The sequence below is a fragment of the Cryptomeria japonica genome, chromosome 3, assembly GCF_030272615.1.
Source record: "Cryptomeria japonica chromosome 3, Sugi_1.0, whole genome shotgun sequence".
NCBI lineage: Eukaryota > Viridiplantae > Streptophyta > Pinopsida > Cupressales > Cupressaceae > Cryptomeria > Cryptomeria japonica.
In genome coordinates, this window is record NC_081407.1 from 837443592 (window position 1) to 837461594 (window position 18003).

Here is an 18003-nt window from a genome sequence, read left to right on the forward strand (position 1 = left end):
ACTTGCTGGCGTGGCGATATGTGACTCACTGAAAAAGATGACGTGTCAATTGACTGGTCATACGGACCTGCTAATGTGGCAGTCACTGGGAAGTGTACATTCAATGAGGTGGCAAACAAGGTGGCAATTAATGTGTATGTCGTACAATGACTGGGAAATTGGGTGGATGCCAACTGTGCATTGAGTGGGTCTGCCAAGGTGTTAAAGTTTCCCAAACCAAAGGGTGCCACGTGTCACAGTCTTTCCTAGAGCAATGACGAAGGTTTCTGATGCCGATGGGGTCCACATAGAAGCCAGAGCTACAGCATGGCCTACGAGAGGGACCGGGTGCCAGTTGTTGAGGCTCGACTGGAGATAAATGCCGGCGTGCAGGGTACGGTGGTGTAGGTGCCAGGAGGAGTCATAGGGGTTGGGCTCGATCGACAGAGGGAGCCAGTAGGTGCAGTCGCTGAGGTGGTCAACGTAGCATGCAATAGGGTGCAGATTGGTGAGTATAGGTCGCTAGTAGACCACGTTGGGCTCGGTTAGTGTATGGGTTAGCAGCAGAGCAGGTGACATGGTGAAGCACGTGCTGGCAGGGGCTGAAAGTGAGTCGCAGGACCTGCAATATGGTGGGTCACAGGGCAGACAAAATAGGTCAACCTTATAGTTAAATTTCATGGAAATGGCCACCCAAATGCAATGGCGAGGTTGGATCTGGTCTAGGACGCCTCCAAAACATGTTGTTGATCAAATTCGCCTCTTGACATCACAAAAATGCCTCTGAAGGATGAATCAATGATGCTCTAATGGCTTCAATACCATGTGAGATTTTTCCAAGATCAAGAGCTCAATAAAATGTACAAAATAGAGAGACAAAATATAGGACAAGAGTAAACTGTATTCTCATCAATAGATAAATGATCAACAGTTGTTCATACAATGAATATGAGCCTTCTTATATATAGGCAAGGCTATATGGATATGTGAGCACATAAAAATGACATGTGGCTCAATAAGAAACAAGGGTAGGTAGGAAATAGGTGAGGTAGGTAGAGAAACAATAAAATATTCCACATGAGGTGGATCACCCACCGAAGTTGGAATTATCACTCCACAATAAGTGGATATGATAGAGTATTAATAAGATCACACCATAAAAGGTGGAAATTCTCCTACACACACTATCCCAATGTGGCACAAACACCCAAGTTTCTCATACTCAAACTACTATGAAATGCATTTCCTAAGCAAACTTAAGTATAGTGTAATAATATCCAAGATGAATAATTATTTACACCAACATTTTTGCATACACTAGGCACCTTGTCCTAGCCCTAAATTGGGGTAGGACTAGAGTGACATGCTTTGGTCCTTCATAATTGGGTCCCTCTTAAAACCCTTTTTTCCTTTTGAAATCTGAGCAAGAAACTTATCTCCGTCATGGCTCATGTCAGAAAATTAGCAATTTTTTCGACAAGCAAGTATAAAAGGAGGATTTCCTCTCTCATTTTGATAAGAAAGTATACATTATACACACATAAAATCAATTATTCATTCAGGCATTCAAGAAATTAAGCAAGTAATCATTCTTCCTTCAGGCCATGGAGCAGCAACAAAGTAAATATTAAAGCATTGAAGTGGACATTCACATCCCATTTTGTCAAAAACTTTATGAAAGCCTAATCCCGTGTGGAGACAAAGAAAAATTGACAAGGAGGTATATCATTTGGTTTTTAGCCCTTATTTAGCATCTCCCTCAAAAGGACAATATTCAATTACAACAAATCAATTATTTTTTAATGTCTATTTCATGGTTAATTCTAAAACCAGGGTTTGAATTAGGCAAACTGATAGTTCTGATACTAAATATGATTAGTACAAATGCCAAGCTAACAATATGAGAGGGGGGGCGTGAATCATTCAAACTTAATATTCAATAAAAACAACAGATTCAACCTCGATAACCTTATTAGAAAAAACAATAATGCATGCAGACCCATAAATAGATAAGATTACAAACATATAACACCAGATTTAATGTGGAAATCCAAATTGGGAAAAACCACTGTGGGATTTTGGACCCACTAAGAAATATACTCTTCTAGAGTATGCTCAGTTAAAAGAAAATCCTGTTAAAGATTAAAAACACATTGCTAGATGTGACCCGGTTAAGGGATTTCCCTCAGATCCATTAGGATCTTCGCCTTGTTAGAAGTGACCTTGTTAAAGGATTTCAAACACTCAATAGGAATGTCACCTTGCTAGAGGATTTTACAAATAAGACTGTTAAGTCCACTCGGTTAAGAGATTTTCTGCTACTTCTCAAAATAATAGTAATAAAAGTATATCTGCAACTTCACATCTAAAAATGTTGAAGCAGATTCTTATTTGCTCAATACAATCAATTCATAGGACTTATCTTGTCCTTCTGCAGGGCTCTATACTCTGTTATCAAAACAGGTCTTCAAGCTTCTATGCTCGGTAATCACTATGTAGCATTCCTATGCATACACATGCCCACATGCATTGTTTCTCAACAGTTTCCTATTTATAAACAATCTTCCAACCGCTTAATCTCCTTGATCACATTTCCCATGATCAGTCATAGCTATCAGATCTTCAATCTTGTCTAGGTTCAATGCATCCTTCGATCTGAAAATGTTTTACCCCACCTTGGAACTTGTGTTAGGGTATTGCGGTTCAATTTGAGCTATAGATCTTCCTACCGATCTTTCTTTACCATAGATTCTTTAACAATCTTCATACATGGCTTACCAATCATTTAATCTACTCCAGCTCATTAGCTTCCTTCATTAAATATCACATGTAAACATTTAATGCATTATGTTATAGCTCAGTTGTAACTTAGTAAATACCAAACTTCACTCGGTAGCCATTCTGCCTTCATTAACCGATAGCGATAACCATAGGGTTTACCGACTAGGTTCCTTGGGGTTTACCGACTAGGTTCCTTAGGGTTTACCGACTAGGTTCTTTGCCTGGTAACATAGTATAGTATTAACCTTTCAAACAATAGCATATGTAGGATATCAAAACAATCTAAACATCATGATCTCATCATTGTCTAACTCGGTAATAGTTGCCCATTGAATAACTTATCCCCTTATTCATCATATTCTTTCTGTGTCTTTTACCGACATCTTTATACTCATCAAATCATACTTCTTAAGATATGGCAACATCATACTGAATTAGAAAATCAATTTCTTGACATCAATGACAAAATAATAATATTAAGACAGTAATCATCCTTAATCACTTATATCCATAGTCATCAACAACCTTCTCAATAACCTTATTGAAATGCCAACAACCTCTCATTGTAATTGGAATGCCAACCTTCTTGTCTGTTATACTACCAACAATCTCCCCCTTTGGCATTCATGGCAAAACCAATTGATTTGACTTGATTGATTCGGATTCAGATTACTGTGAAATTCTAAAATGCTCTCTCCCTCTGTCATTAGTCTTCTCCCGGTTCTGAAATGTAGTCTTCTCCTTCGGTCAATAGACTTCTTCCCCATACATTAGTCTTCTCCCCCTTTGACAACAATGCCAAAAATGAAAAGAACTAAAAAACATAATTTCTTCCTCTGAGAAGTGAATTCCATGCTGTTATGTATCAATTTAGTCTCGGTCAGAGCATTTTGACTTCAATTCCTGTTTGCTATTTATTGTTTCCTGCACACCTTTAGAAAATCTCCTAAAGTGTGTAAATCAGCATAAACTCCTAAAAGATATTCTGTAGAGTCATCGAATTGATGCTTTCATTGAACTCGGTCAGTGAATGGAAGATAGGGGTAGGACCCCTAACTAACTTCTGAGAATCTCAAAAGTGTCCTTTGGCAGTGGCTTGGTGAAGATGTCTGCAATTTGTTCCTTTGTGCTAACATACTCCAAAACCACTTTCTTCCCTTGAACTTCTTCTCTAAGATAATGTTATTTGATAGAGATGTGCTTTGTCTTAGAGTGCATAACAGGATTCTTTGAAATGTTAATGGCACTAGTGTTATCATAGAATATAGTTACTGGCTCGGTAACTTGCTCATTTATACCTTCCAACAGTTGTTTGATCCATGCTATATTGGTGCAATTTAGTGCTACAGCAACATATTCAGCTTCTGCTATTGACTGAGAAACACATCCTTGTTTCTTGCTAAGCCAACTCACTAGTCTTTCTCCTAAAAAGAAAGCTCCTCCACTTGTGCTTTTCCTATCATCAATGTTGCCTGCCCAATCAACGTCAGTATAAACTTTTAAATCAAAAACATTTCCTTTCCGATATACTAAGCCATAATCTTCAGTGCCTTTTAAGTATCTGAAAATTCTTTTGATTTCCGTCATGTGTGTTTCCTTAGGATCTGCAGAAAATCTTGCAACAATACCTACTGCATGTGCTATATCTGGCCTACTGTGAACAACATACTACAACTTTCCAATCATAGATCGGTAAAGTGTCTCATCAATAGATGCAGATTCATCATTCTTTGATAGTTTATAGTTGGTAGTCATAGAAGTACTTACTGGTTTTGAATCCTCCATTCCAAATTTCTTCAAGATTTCTTTTATGTACTTAGATTGGGTAACGAAAATCTTATATTTCATTTGCAGTATCTGTAGACCTATAAAATATTTTATCTCCCTGATTAATGACATCTCAAATTATTTACTCATTTTATTTCCAAAGTTCTTGCATAGAGAGTCATTTCCACTAAAGATAATATCATCAACAAATATGGTTGAGATCAGTATTCCATTTTCATCATTCTTCATGTACATATTGTTGTTTTCACTTGTTCTTATAAAACCAATTTTGATCAAATATGAGTGCAATCTCTCATACCATGCTCTAGGTGCTTGTTTTAGACCATATAAAGCTTTGTTCAATTTACATACCTGATCATTATTTTCTCCTTTAACAAATCCTTTAGGTTTTTCAATGAAAACTTCTTCTTCTAATATACCATTCAGAAATGCAGATTTGACATCCATTTGATATACCTTGAAATTCTTGTAAGCAACATATGCCAACAATGTTCTTACTCCTTCAAGTCTTGCCACAGGTGCAAAAGTCTCACCATAATCAATCCCTTCTTCTTGGGAATAACCTTTGCAAACTAGTCTTCCTTTATTTCGAATGACCTCACCTTTTTCATTTAGCTTGTTTCTGAAGATCCACTTTGTACCGATTACATTTTTGTCCTTCAGTCTTAGGACCAGTGTCCATGTGTCATTCTTCTTGATTTGATCAATCTCTTTTGTCATAGCATTTATCCAATCTTTACTATTAAATGCCTCTTTCACTATTCTCAGTTCAAATTCAGATATTAGACATGTGTTCTATCTCAGTTTGTTCCTTGTCATCATTGGATCATTCTTATCTTCTATAATCTGACTTGGTGCATGATTCCTTCTGACATACTTGGCTAATACAAGCTCGATAGGCTCTGTATGATCTTCTTCATCACTTGGTAACTGGATATTCTCTTCATTTTCTTTAGCAGTCTTCTCGGTAGGACTTCTCGATTGAACATAGACAAATCCTTCATAATCTTCTTGTTCTTTGGAGTTTCCTTCATCATTTCTTTCTACAAATTCATCAATTTTCACATTTGCACTTTCTACTATTTTGTTAGATGATTTGATCAGACATTTAAATGCTTTGCTTCTAGAAGAATAACCTAGAAATGTTCCTTCTTCACTTTTCTGATCAAACTTACCATTTCTATCATCTTTGTGAACATAGCATCTACTCCCAAATATTTTAAAATAACTTACATTAGGTTTCTTGTCATACCAGATTTCATAAGGTGTCTTCAAAGTTCCTTTCTTCCGTTGTACTTGGTTCAGGATGTAACCTGCTGTGCTTATTACTTCTCTCCAAAATGTTTGTGGAACTTTCTTTTCAATCATCAAGGTTCTGGCACAATTCACAATAGATCTGTTCCTTCTCTCAGCTATCCCATTCTGTTGTGGAGTTCTCGGTGCAGAGATTTGTCTTTTTATACCATGATCACTGCAAAATAAGTTGAACTCATCAGAGGTAAACTCTCCTCCTCTATCTAATCTGAGACATTTCAATTGTCTTCCTGTTTCATTTTCAACTCTAGCCTTGTACCATTTAAACATTTGAAAAGCTTCTGATTTTTCTTTTAAAAACATTACTGACATCATCCTTGAGTAATCATCCACAAATAATATGAAATATTTATCACCATAATAACTCTGAACTTTCATAGGACCACAAAGATCAGTATGCACAAGATCTAAAATTCCCTTAGAAGTGTAGGACTTACTTATAAAGCTTGATCTTGTCATCTTACCCATCTGGCATCCTCAGCACATAGCATTCTCAGGTTTTTCAAGACTCGGTAGACCTCTTACTCGGTGCTTCTTACTTAATTTGATCAGATTATCAAAATTAACATGACAAAACCTTTTATGCCATAACCAGGTATCATCTATCCTTGCATATAAACATTTATTCCAAGTTGAGTCAAGATGAAATGTATTACCTCTTGTTTGTGTCCCGGTAGCAGCTAACTTTCCATGCTTGTCATGAACTTTGACAATTCATTTTTCAAACTCTATTCAGTAACCTGTGTTGTTTAGCTATGCTACACTCAACAAATTGTATTTCAAACCTTCAGCCCAATAAACATCATTACATTTTGCATTGTCAAGAAGTGTTATGGATCCTTTACCTCTTACTAGACATGGTGCATCATTACCAAATCTTACATAGCCTCCATCATAATCATCTAATTTAATAAACTTGTGTTTATCACCTATCATGTGATGTGAGAAACCACTATCTATGATCCAAGAATCATTATTATTTATATGAGATATTAAAGCTTTTTCTTCATACCTTTCTTCATCTGATCCATCTTTGATAGCCACATAAACAACTTCCTCTGTATCAGTTTCATCTGATGTATCATCATTAGATTCCTCATCATCTATTAGGCATGTCTTTTTATCTCTTCTCCTAAAGTCTCGGTGTCCTCTGTAATGATTATCTTTTTGTCTGTCATCTCGGTAATTTCTCTTTTCACTAGATTCTTTGTCAGGATAGTTAGAGGCCATATGTCCTATCTTATCACAATTGAAACATTTTAAAGGTAGCTTTCCTTTATACTTACCTTTTCCTCTCGGTAGCCTTCTGGCTAATAGTGCTTCAAACTCTTCTTGCTTTCTGATTTCCTCATACAGTTTGTGTACCTCCTCCATGTTTTTGCGAAATCTTTCACTTGCTCCACTGTGATTCCCTTCAGAGTACTTATACTTTCTATCATTGTTATCATCAGTTTCATCAATATTGAAAGAATTGAATGCAGATTCAACTTTATTTACTGATGACCCACTGTTATCAAAGTTACTTAACTCAAATGCATGTATCTTACCAATAGTAGCATCTAAAGAAACTGGCATATTGGGTACAAACCTCAATTCATTGATTGTAGAGACTCGGATTGCATAGGCAGGTAGAAGGGTTCTCAGCATCTTACTTGTTACATCCTTTTCTTCAATAGTTCCTCCTGCTCCTTTGATTTGATTTACAATCTCCTTTAGTCTTGTACTATACTGGGTTATGTTCTCACCTTCATTCATCCTCATAGATTCAAGTTGTCCTCTTAGACTATCCACTTTTTCTCTTTGAACATGTTCATCTCCACCATACACAAATATGAGCTTTGTCCACATTGCCTTTGCATCAGTACATCCTTCTAGATCATTAAACTTTGAGTTGGTCAATGCAGTTGTTATTTCAATCATTGCTTGAATATGTTCTTGCTTTGCCTTTATCTGTTCCATTGTCAATGGATAGGTGCTCGGTGTGATGAAATCATTCTCCAGATAATAGACAACATATTCTCCATTTCCTGATAGATGTAGCTTCATCCTTTTCTACCATGTAGAGAAACTTGACTTATTCAACTTCAGTGCATCCCTCTTATACATCTTTTGGATCTTTAACTCAAGTACCTTTAACCTTTTCTTCCAGAGTCCAAAGCTTCGATACCAATTGATAGTTCTAATACTAAATATGATTAGTACAGATGCCAAGCTAACAATATGAGAGCTAGGGGGGGTGAATCATTCAAACTTAATCTTCAATAAAAATAACAGATTCAACTTCGGTAACCTTATCAGAAAAAATAGTAATGCATGTAGACCCATAAATAGATAAGATCACAAACATATAACACTAGATTTAACATGGAAACCCAAATAGGGAAAAACCACTATGGGATTTCGGACCCACTAAGAAATATACTCTTCTAGATTATGCTCGATTAAAAGCAAATCCTGTTAAAGATTACAAACACATTGCTAGATGTGACCCGGTTAAGGGATTTCCCTTAGATCTGTTAGGATCTTCACCTTGTTAGAAGTGACCTTGTTAAAGGATTTCAAGCACTCAATAAGAATGTCACCTTGCTAGAGGATTTTACAAATAAGACTGTTAAGTCCACTCGGTTAAGAGATTTTCTGCTACTTCTCAAAATAACAGTAATAAAAATATGTCTGCAACTTCACATCTAAAAATGTTGAAGTAGATTCTTATTTGCTCAATACAATCAATTCATAGGACTTATCTTGTCCCTCTGCTGGGCTCTATACTCTGTTATCAAAATAGGTCTTCAAGCTTATGTGCTTGGTAATCACTATGTAGCATCCCTGTGCATACACTTACCCACATGCATTGTTTATCAATAATTTCCTATTTATAAACAATCTTCCAACCACTTAATCTCCTTGATCACATTTCCCATGATCAATCATAGCCATTAGATATTCAATCTTGTCCAGGTTCAGTGTATCCTTCGATCTGAAAATGTTTTACCCCACCTTGGAACTTGCATTTTCACCTTGGAACTTGTGTTAGGGTATTGCGGTTCAATCTGAGCTGTAGATCTTCCTGCCAATCTTTCTTTACCATAGATTCTTTACCAATCTTCATACACGGCTTACCAATCATTTAATCCACTCCAGCTCATCAGCTTCCTTCATTAAATATCACATGTAAACATTTAATGTATTCTGTTATAGCTCGGTTGTAACTCAGTAAATACTAAACTTCACTCAGTAGACATTCTGCCTTCATTAACCGAGAGTGATAACCTTAGGGTTTACCGACTAGGTTCCTTAGGGTTTACCGACTAGGTTCTTTGCTCGGTAACATAGTATAGTATTAACCTTTCAAACAATAGCATATGTAGGATATCAAAACAATCTAAACATCATGATCTCATTATTGTCTAACTTGGTAATAGTTGCCCATTGAATAACTTATCCCCTTATTCATCATATTCTTTCTGTGTCTTTTACCAACATCTTTATACTCATCATATCATACTTCTTAAGATATGGCAACATCATACTGAATTAGAAAATCAATTTCTTGACATTAATGACAAAATAATAATATTAAGACAGTAATCATCCTTAATCAGTTATATCCATAGTCATCAACAACCTTCTCAATATCGTTATTGAAATGCCAACAATCTCTCATTGTAATTGGAATGCCAACCTTCTTCTTGTCTGTTATAATGCCAACACAAATGCCTATTCCAAACCTATTCCACTTTCTCTCTATGTGTAGGAAATAGGTACAGAGTTGCGATCTTCAGAATCAACATTATTTGTTGAGAGGAAAGTGAAAAGTTTGGAGGACTAGGCTTAATTTTGCTATGGTCTTGACATTTTGGAGCTCTTTCGAGGATCAAAATGGAATTTTCTTATAATTGTTAGATCCAAGTGTGTGTCTTAGTCCTACATATATATGTCACTCTTTATGTTTTTTTATCTTCATTATCAACATTTTACCCTAATTTAAACAACTCAACTCAGATAAGAGGGCAAATAAATCCACCCCTTGAATCCAATCAGTTTTTTCAGTCCTTATCATTTCTAGTTTGTGACTGAATCTATTGTATTCAACCCTCTTTTAAATTTAATGGTCATTAAGCCACAAAACTAGTGGTTTTCATCCTTTTGGGGGTAGAAACCCTAATTTTTCACCATTACACTTCTTTGGGAATCATTCAACTTCTCACTAGAATAAGTAATTTTCCTCCCTTCTTTGCTAAGGGGATTACTCTAATAGCATTACCACTAGCATCATAATCCACCTAAAATACCTTGTTGAAATCTGGTAAGTCTAGTACCAGGTGCTCCATCACCTTTTTCTCCAGTAATTTAAATCTTCTCTATATCCTAAATGTTCACTTGAATACCTCTTGTTCTCCCCTCACTATCTTTGTCATTGGTGAGAAAATAGTGGTAAAAGTTTTAATTAACTTCTAGTAAAATTTGGCTAAACCATGAAAATATTGTACCCCTCAAATGTTCATCAATATAGGCCATTCCACAATTTCTCTCTCCTTCTCTAAATTCCTAATTTTCAATCCCTCTAGAAAGATAAAAAGTCCTAAATAAACTAGTTCTATCTTCATGAAATTTCTTTTATTGATGCTCATCAATAGCTTTTCTTCCCTCAAACACTTGTTTGATGTGTCAGATATGCTCTTCCTTTGTCTTCCTAAAAATTAGAATGTCATCGATATAAAAAAAAGAGAAGATTATGTTTAAAATCCTTGAGTACTTAATTCATTAGGCATATGAATGCACTTGATGTATTAATGAGTCCAAAAGGAATGACCAACCACTTATACAATCCTTTATTGCTCTCGAATGTAGTCTTCCACTCAGCACCATCCTAGATCCTAATGTAACGATATCCACTCTTAAGATCAATATTTGTGAAGTACTTTGCACCTTTCAATTACTTAATTATGTCATCCTTTCTTGGCAAAGGGAACCAATACTTAATGGTGATCTTTTTTATGGCTCTTGGGTAAGTACACATCCTCCACTCTCCATGTTTCTTTTCTAGTTAGACAATAGGTATTATGCATGAGCTCAAGATTTTCCAGATCAATCCTTTCTCTAACAAATCATGTATTTGTCTACTCACTTATGCATCCTCATATTGTGTCATCTAGTGTGCTGCTTTATTAGGAAACCTTGCCTATAATATAAAGTCAGTGTGATGGTTGATACTTTGAACTGGCAACAATCCCTTTAGAATATTATTGGGTATAAGGTCTTGGTACTCTTTGAGAAACCTATATAGAACCTTATCTTGTGATATTCCCACCGCTCTTTTGATGATGTTTCACAATATTTTTGTTGTTACATTTTCTTGTAATAAATGGAAAAGAGGTATTCTCATGATTTAATCTATCCAAGAACTTCCTCCAATCCACGAAATAGATTGTTGTATTTTCACATACTATTTCTTTTAGCTCTTCTTCCAATGGAATTACGATATTCTTATTCACATTCCTAGTTATTTTGTAGGCATTATTTATTGCATCATGTATGACCATTCTATCATACTACCAATGTCTCCCTAGTAACAAATGGTAAGCATCAATTTGCATGATATCACATGACACTTCATCTTTGTAGGAACTAATGTGAAGACTAACAAGGAATTGATCACTCATAATAATTTTATGATCATTCTACATGTAATTAATCTTCTATAGAGTTGGGTTCTCAATCCTATTTTGTTTAATCTTCTTTTCCATCTCGTTTGAGACCAAATGTTTGATATTATCTCTATCGATAATAACCTTACAACACTTGCATCTCAACTTACATCTTGTCTAGAAAAAACTTCTCCTTTGTGTTGGTTCATCTTTGAATTCCTTCTACAATAGGGCACTCCTCATGACTCATGATTCTTCATTTCCAATTATATTATGGATCCAAATCATCTATCCCATTCTTCCTCAGTGTAAATATTTATGGCTCTGAAATCTCTTGGTTTCCTAGTGCTTTCTTGATTACATTCAAAGGCATGATGTCCAATTTACCTCCACTAAAAATAGCTTCCCCAAAATGATCCCTACTCAAATCTCTTCTTAGTCCTCTAGCACCCATTATCATGGAAATAGTCCTCTCCTTCCCTTTAGTCATGGTATGATTTTTCTTTGGGCCTTTGTTCATTCTCCCAAAAAGGGCCCCTTCCTATGCTTTTCTTGGTATAAGGTCTCTTCTTACGGTGTTGTGTTCATCTCTCTATATCTCTTTGGTTTTTTATTTTTGACATCCTTTCTACTCTCCTAGATATCTTTTCTTTGACCTTTAGTGCAAATTGTTAGGCTTCCTCCATGGCAGTCATCTGAACTAGGTTTAATACCTCTTAAATGTTGGCTCTAAGGCCCTTAATTTATCAAACCACCTTCTATCTCTTAGCGTCAGTATATCCAATCGTAATGATCATCTTGTGGAACTCCTCAGTATATTCCTTTATGGTATTCTCTCCTTTGTTGAATGTTTTGAAGCTTCTTTAGTAGTTCTAACTCATAATCCATGGGTATGAATTGTCCTTTCAATTTCACAACCATCCTCTCCTACTTTATGATCAACTCCTTTCTCTGCTTCCTTTATAGTAGTACTTCCTTCAACCAAATAAAAACATGCCCCTTCAACTTAGTTTTAGCATAGCTAACTTGCTCAAACATTCAATCTCCTCAAATTCAAATTCCTCATCCATATCATATATCCAATCAATAAAATTCCATGGGTTCAAGGTTCTAGAATAGCTAGGGATCTCAATCCTTGCCCTCTTTATTATCCTAATTATTAGCTTCATAATTTTGATGTAATCCAACTCTTCTTATTCTTGGCTATCTTCATCTTGACCTTGTACCATTGGCTCCTCATCATCACTTTCCTCCTTAGTCTTGGGCTTATACCCTTTCTTTTATATTCTTCCATGGTATATAGTCCATTATTCATGCCTCTCATTATGTTCATTGTCTCTTCCACTCTTCTCATAACACTAGCCATCACTGTCATCGTTCTTGGTGGAAACTTTCCCCTAAACTAGGTGTGATAGCCTCAATTTAGTGATTTGGTTTAGAGTTGGAATTGCCTTCAATTGAAGTGATCGATTGGCAACACCTACAGCCTACCTCTAGTATATCCATACCAGTGGACTTTTGAATTTGTACCTCTGAAGGATTTGAATTTTTATCTAGTACCCATTGATGCAATTAGGGTTGGAGGTTCTAGAATGGACTGTCTAGCCTTGTAGCCAAATGAAACACCAAAAACATCTAGTAGAGAATATAATGTGAGACACAAGAAACGGTTTAATTGATTAATGTAAAATACTTACATTTTTAGAGATCATCAGATGATAATCATAGTCTACCCATTAGCCCCACATGTAGGTTCATAGGCTGCCAAGGGCTTATTACAAAGAAAATAGTAAAATGAAACTATGTTAGTTGTAGATGCTTAAAGAGGCCTAGACTGGATGCAGATGGGTATGAACCCATTTTTTGTTGTGCTTCTTTATATTCACCATGTGAAATGCTCCACAAGCTCTAGAATATTTAGAAAAGCTTCACATGCTTCCACCTTTAGGTCCAATCTGTGGCTTCCCGAGATGCTCTTGCATCACTTTTCTTCAAAAGTCACCTCCCTTGGAAATATATTTGAACCAAACACAATAAATTAGGGAGGATTAGATTAGGGTTTGTCCTTCGAGTAGCTAAATGCATTTTTGAACTAGATTGATGACATCTATGATTAGGCTAAAAGTTAGCTTCTTGAAACATTCAATTTTGTTTTCCCTTTTCTAGCTTATTGGAAAACATGGATTGTAGTGGTTGTGTTCTTAATAGATTCCTTACAATACATAATAAATTCTTGTGTTTTCAAATAATTTCTATTTATAATCCTTCAACTAGTTGACCTCATATTCCAATTTTTTCCTTTGTTCCATAGATATCTAATATTTTGAACTTCTTTATATACCCTCTCCTAGTTTTCAGAAGTTGTCATTATATTCATCACTCCATCCTAGATATCCTCATTCATAGAATCATTTAGACAATCTAGAATGTTTTTTAAAATGATGGTTTCAAGGAGATGAGTTTCTTCTTAGTCATACACAACTAGGATGTTTTCAATTTTGAAATCTTAGTTAGGAGGTTACGTGCTTTACAAATCTCCTCTAATTTATCTCAAAGTTGAATGAAAAGGATTCACTAGAGCTGGTTTGGAGGGAGAATAAGCAACAAATCTAGGTATTCATCTGAGGCTTTCTCATTATGAGAGGAAGGGTATGGCAATCTCTTGGAGGAAAGTGCACAAAGAGCCATGAAGATTTGGGGAGCTCTAGAAGTTGAGGCAGAAAGAGCTTTGTGAATTAGAGTCATCTTCCAAAACTGAGATAAGGGAATCCTTAGGAAGTTGAGGAAAGGTGACATTTTTTCCTTTCGCTTTGGGGGGATTTAGGTCAACCGGTAAGGTGTTTTCCTTGGTGGAGTCAGAGTTGACCTATGTAGAAGAGGACCTAGGGCCCAACAACTTATTGAAACCAATTAAGGTTGAAGGTGACATCAAGTTTGCATTCATGCAAATAGAAATAGTATCCTAGTTTAGAACATAATCTGATATTAAACACAATCAAAGTGTACTATCTTGACAAATCAGCTAAAAAAAAAAAAAAAACCTAAGGTATTTATTAGTTAGTCATCAAACTTTTAGTCAAATGAAAGGAAAATGACTCTGTACAAATTTGCATGACATGTTCCTATAAATTACTAGGATGGATATGAGTCACAAATCCATGGTCACAAATTTGTCTAGATACCTACAAATATGTCCTCTCACACGATGGAGGTTATCTATTTGAATTTAGAAAAAATGGACTGATAAAAAACACTTTTTTTGGGGGTCGGTTAATCATCCTCGTAGAAGTTCCATGCGACCGTCTGTCTATTTATTTCATCTGACCATGTCCAATTTCTCCAACGCCTTTTCATCTATAGTATAGGGTTCACTTGTTTGAACGGCTTAGAAGGTGAAGGTTTGTTATCTAGGACCCCATAGATAAATTTTCTGTTGCAGAGTTATTCCAGTGGAAAGCTCTCAATGGATCGGGGAAAGTCTGAAGGTCAGTAAATTATTCTTTCAATTTTGAGTATTTTTTTCCCCTTTTACAGCATTACAATGACGGTCGTCCATTCTTTGCTGTAGTGCCCAGGGTAATTCTTCCATTGAGTGTAGAGGAGAGTACAAGGCAAAGGGAGCTACTTCAATATTCAAGTGTGGTGGAAAGCAGAAAATGGAAGCCAAGCTTGGAGCAAAAGCAGATATTAGAGTCTATGTGGGCTTCTGGAACAAGAAAACCACCGTGTGAAGCCCAGATAGATGAAATTACCTCTCATCTACACAGCTTTATGGGAAAGCGGAAGCCAAAAATGTATATTATTGGTTTCGCAATGAAGGTACTCGAGAGAAACGCAGAAAACAACAATCAGAAGCCATATGAATGTGATCTTCTTACTGATATACTTTTATATATTGTTACAGAAGTTATATACAGAAGTTATATACAAGGTTTAGATAATCCATGTCTGGTAATCAAAAGTATTGTTTTTAAATCTGGAATTGGGGTTTGCAAGTAAATAATCTCTGTGTTAGTTCTCATTTATCTAAGATAGATCACTGAATAGAATACATAAATTATCTTATCAGCCCATGAATTTGATAAGACTGTTTACTGTTTAGCATAAAAGCTAGGCCCAGGCTAGGGTAATCAGTCTGAAGAATCCTCTAGCTTTAAATTTTATACCTAATAAAGTTTGCTTAGATTTATTTTTGTAGCTCTATGTATTATTGGTAAGTCTATGTATTATTGGTAAGATTTCCTTTCCAAATCATTCTATTGATATAGAAATATGTTTTTCAGATTCTGATTGCTCTGCACAATCAAACCAGTTGGAAAACAGGGTTAATGTAGAGGTAAGTAACTGGATTCCTTTAACAATTTTTCTTATTTGATAAGAAACTCATTGCATTACTAACTTATAACTTTGTCCACTTATGTCCAGGGAGAAGAAGAAGAAGCGCAGAGAACTTTGGAACTTTTTCCTCTGCATCCTGATAGAGGCCGTTTATTATAGGCTAGGAAACAACCCTCATCCTTTGTAAATTCATATGAATAAGGTTTATTATAGGCCAGGAGCTGCTACTCTGTAGTTTTCAATGGCTTATTTTGCTATGATGGTCTAAAAAATGCCATTGATCTCCAGTAAGGAATTAGGTTTTGTTCTACAAAATTTCGGACTTACTCGGTGTCAGGAGAAAGCATCTTATTCCTGATTGCTTTGTATGTGATTAGCATATACTGTTTAGCGTATGCGCCAAGTAATACAAACGGAACTTCTGTTTAGCTTTCTATTCCTCATGTAGTGAACAACCCCATTTTTCATATCTGATGCATAAAAAATAGAGTACTCTAAAATCGGTTTTAATTGCCTTGAAATTGAAATGGAGAAATTGTAAGACGTAAGTTTTCTTGTTATTTCTGTGGGAATTTGAAGTTATCGAGATTAAGGTTACTGTTGGATAAACGAAAGGGGACAAATAGCTATCTTTCAAGGGTTTTGGGAAATAGCTATCTTTTAAGGTTACATTCATTACTCTGTCGTTGACCTTTTTTTTGTTTGGGTATGTATTACAGTTAAAAAAAAAAAATTCTGTTCAATTAAACTTCAAGAATGATGTTCAATTTTAGTAGCATCAAATAATTTTATTTTTTAAATATCTTATTTAAAATATTTAATCAATAATTTCTCTTTATAGGAGAAAAACTATAGAGTAAATTTAATATTATTTTTTTATCTTCTATATAAAGCTTATATAAAATGATAATTATATCAATATTTAAATAATTTTAGTAAATAGTTATTTAATAGAATTAGGTATAACCGTAAATAAAGACAATAAAATTTGAATTTTCTTTTATCTTAATATTTATCGGTAGTGAAACTAACCATTGCAATTCATGACTTTCCATTGTGTCAAAAAAATGTTCCAATTCATCTTATTTTTTCCTATGAAATATTTCCCTTTATTTTTTATTCAAATGAATATTTGTTAGGCAAATACATTCGTAGTAGTCCTTCCTTTAGAGAGGAGACAACCTTCAACCTCACTAATTCTACAATCCCGAATTGTGGAATGTCGTTTGGTGATTCGTTCAATATTCATGATGCATCAAATAGTGAGTGTGTCTTCATTTGCATGGCTGATTTTGAGTTGCCACAATCTATATTCAAAGGAGGAAGTACCTAAAGTCATTTCCTTTCAATTTCACTTTCTTTTGGTTCTAATTTTATTCTTGTTTTGACTTTTTTTGTTATAATGTTTCTTCAGAGGGGGAGTCGACAATTAGCTAAGGAAGAAGACAAAGAAAGATGGGAAAAATATTAGAGTTCAAATTCTAAATTTTAATTCTTTTGAAACAGATTGTAAGTTTTTTAGGTTTTTAATCAAATTTCTTTACATCTTTTGAAACAAATAAGACAATATTTTAGATCTTAATTAAAATATACATGTTTCCTCATATTATCCCTTTTGCTAAATATGAAAAGTTGAAATACTTTGTTTGATGGTATCACAATGTTATGAGGTGAATCTTGTGCCACTAATTTGTCAATGTTGTTATACTATCAATATATACCCTATTTTGCACTTTTATTTACAATAAATTAAAGTTTTGTAGAATGCCTTTACTATTTTGATAGGGCATAAGAATATTTTTCTCTTTTAACTTTTTTTTTTTTTTTTATGGCCAGTAAACTCACAGTTTTGATTTGAATTTACATTTCTATCTCATTTAGATATTATATTTTTGTCACATTTTTTAATTGGAGGTAAATTATTAAATATTTAGTAATTCTAAGTGTTTTTTAATTTTTTTATATCATTTCTTTATTTTCTAAAGTTCCTTTTGGATACATATCTATTTGAGATAAAATAATATGTATTTGTAATTTGTAATTTTTAATTGTAATAAATAATTTAGAAATATTTTTTCATGTTTTTAAATTATTTAAATATTATTTTTAATTTTATAATATTAGTATAACTAATTTAGATATATCTTCGTTGTTT

At 34.6% G+C, this 18003-nt stretch overlaps 1 protein-coding gene across 1 annotated transcript; it reads left to right on the plus strand.

Annotated features, from left to right (window-relative positions):
• The first annotated feature begins 306 nt into the window (after window positions 1-306).
• LOC131874397 (uncharacterized) lies at window positions 307-16007 on the plus strand. Its single transcript, XM_059217750.1, has 4 exons — window positions 307-378; window positions 15045-15441; window positions 15794-15846; window positions 15936-16007. The coding sequence occupies exons 1-4, from the start codon at window positions 307-309 to the stop codon at window positions 16005-16007; spliced, it is 594 nt and encodes a 197-aa protein (XP_059073733.1).
• The last annotated feature ends 1996 nt before the right edge of the window (window positions 16008-18003 follow it).

What these genes read in the sequence shown, in the direction of transcription:
- LOC131874397 (XM_059217750.1), top strand. Translation starts at nt 307, where the DNA reads ATGGCCTACGAGAGGGACCGGGTGCCAGTTGTTGAGGCTCGACTGGAG. An exon ending in ATGCCGGCGTGCAGGGTACG is followed by an intron (nt 379 to 15,044) that starts GTGGTGTAGGTG and finishes CCCCTTTTACAG; the next exon opens with CATTACAATGACGGTCGTCC. An exon ending in ATACAGAAGTTATATACAAG is followed by an intron (nt 15,442 to 15,793) that starts GTTTAGATAATC and finishes TATGTTTTTCAG; the next exon opens with ATTCTGATTGCTCTGCACAA.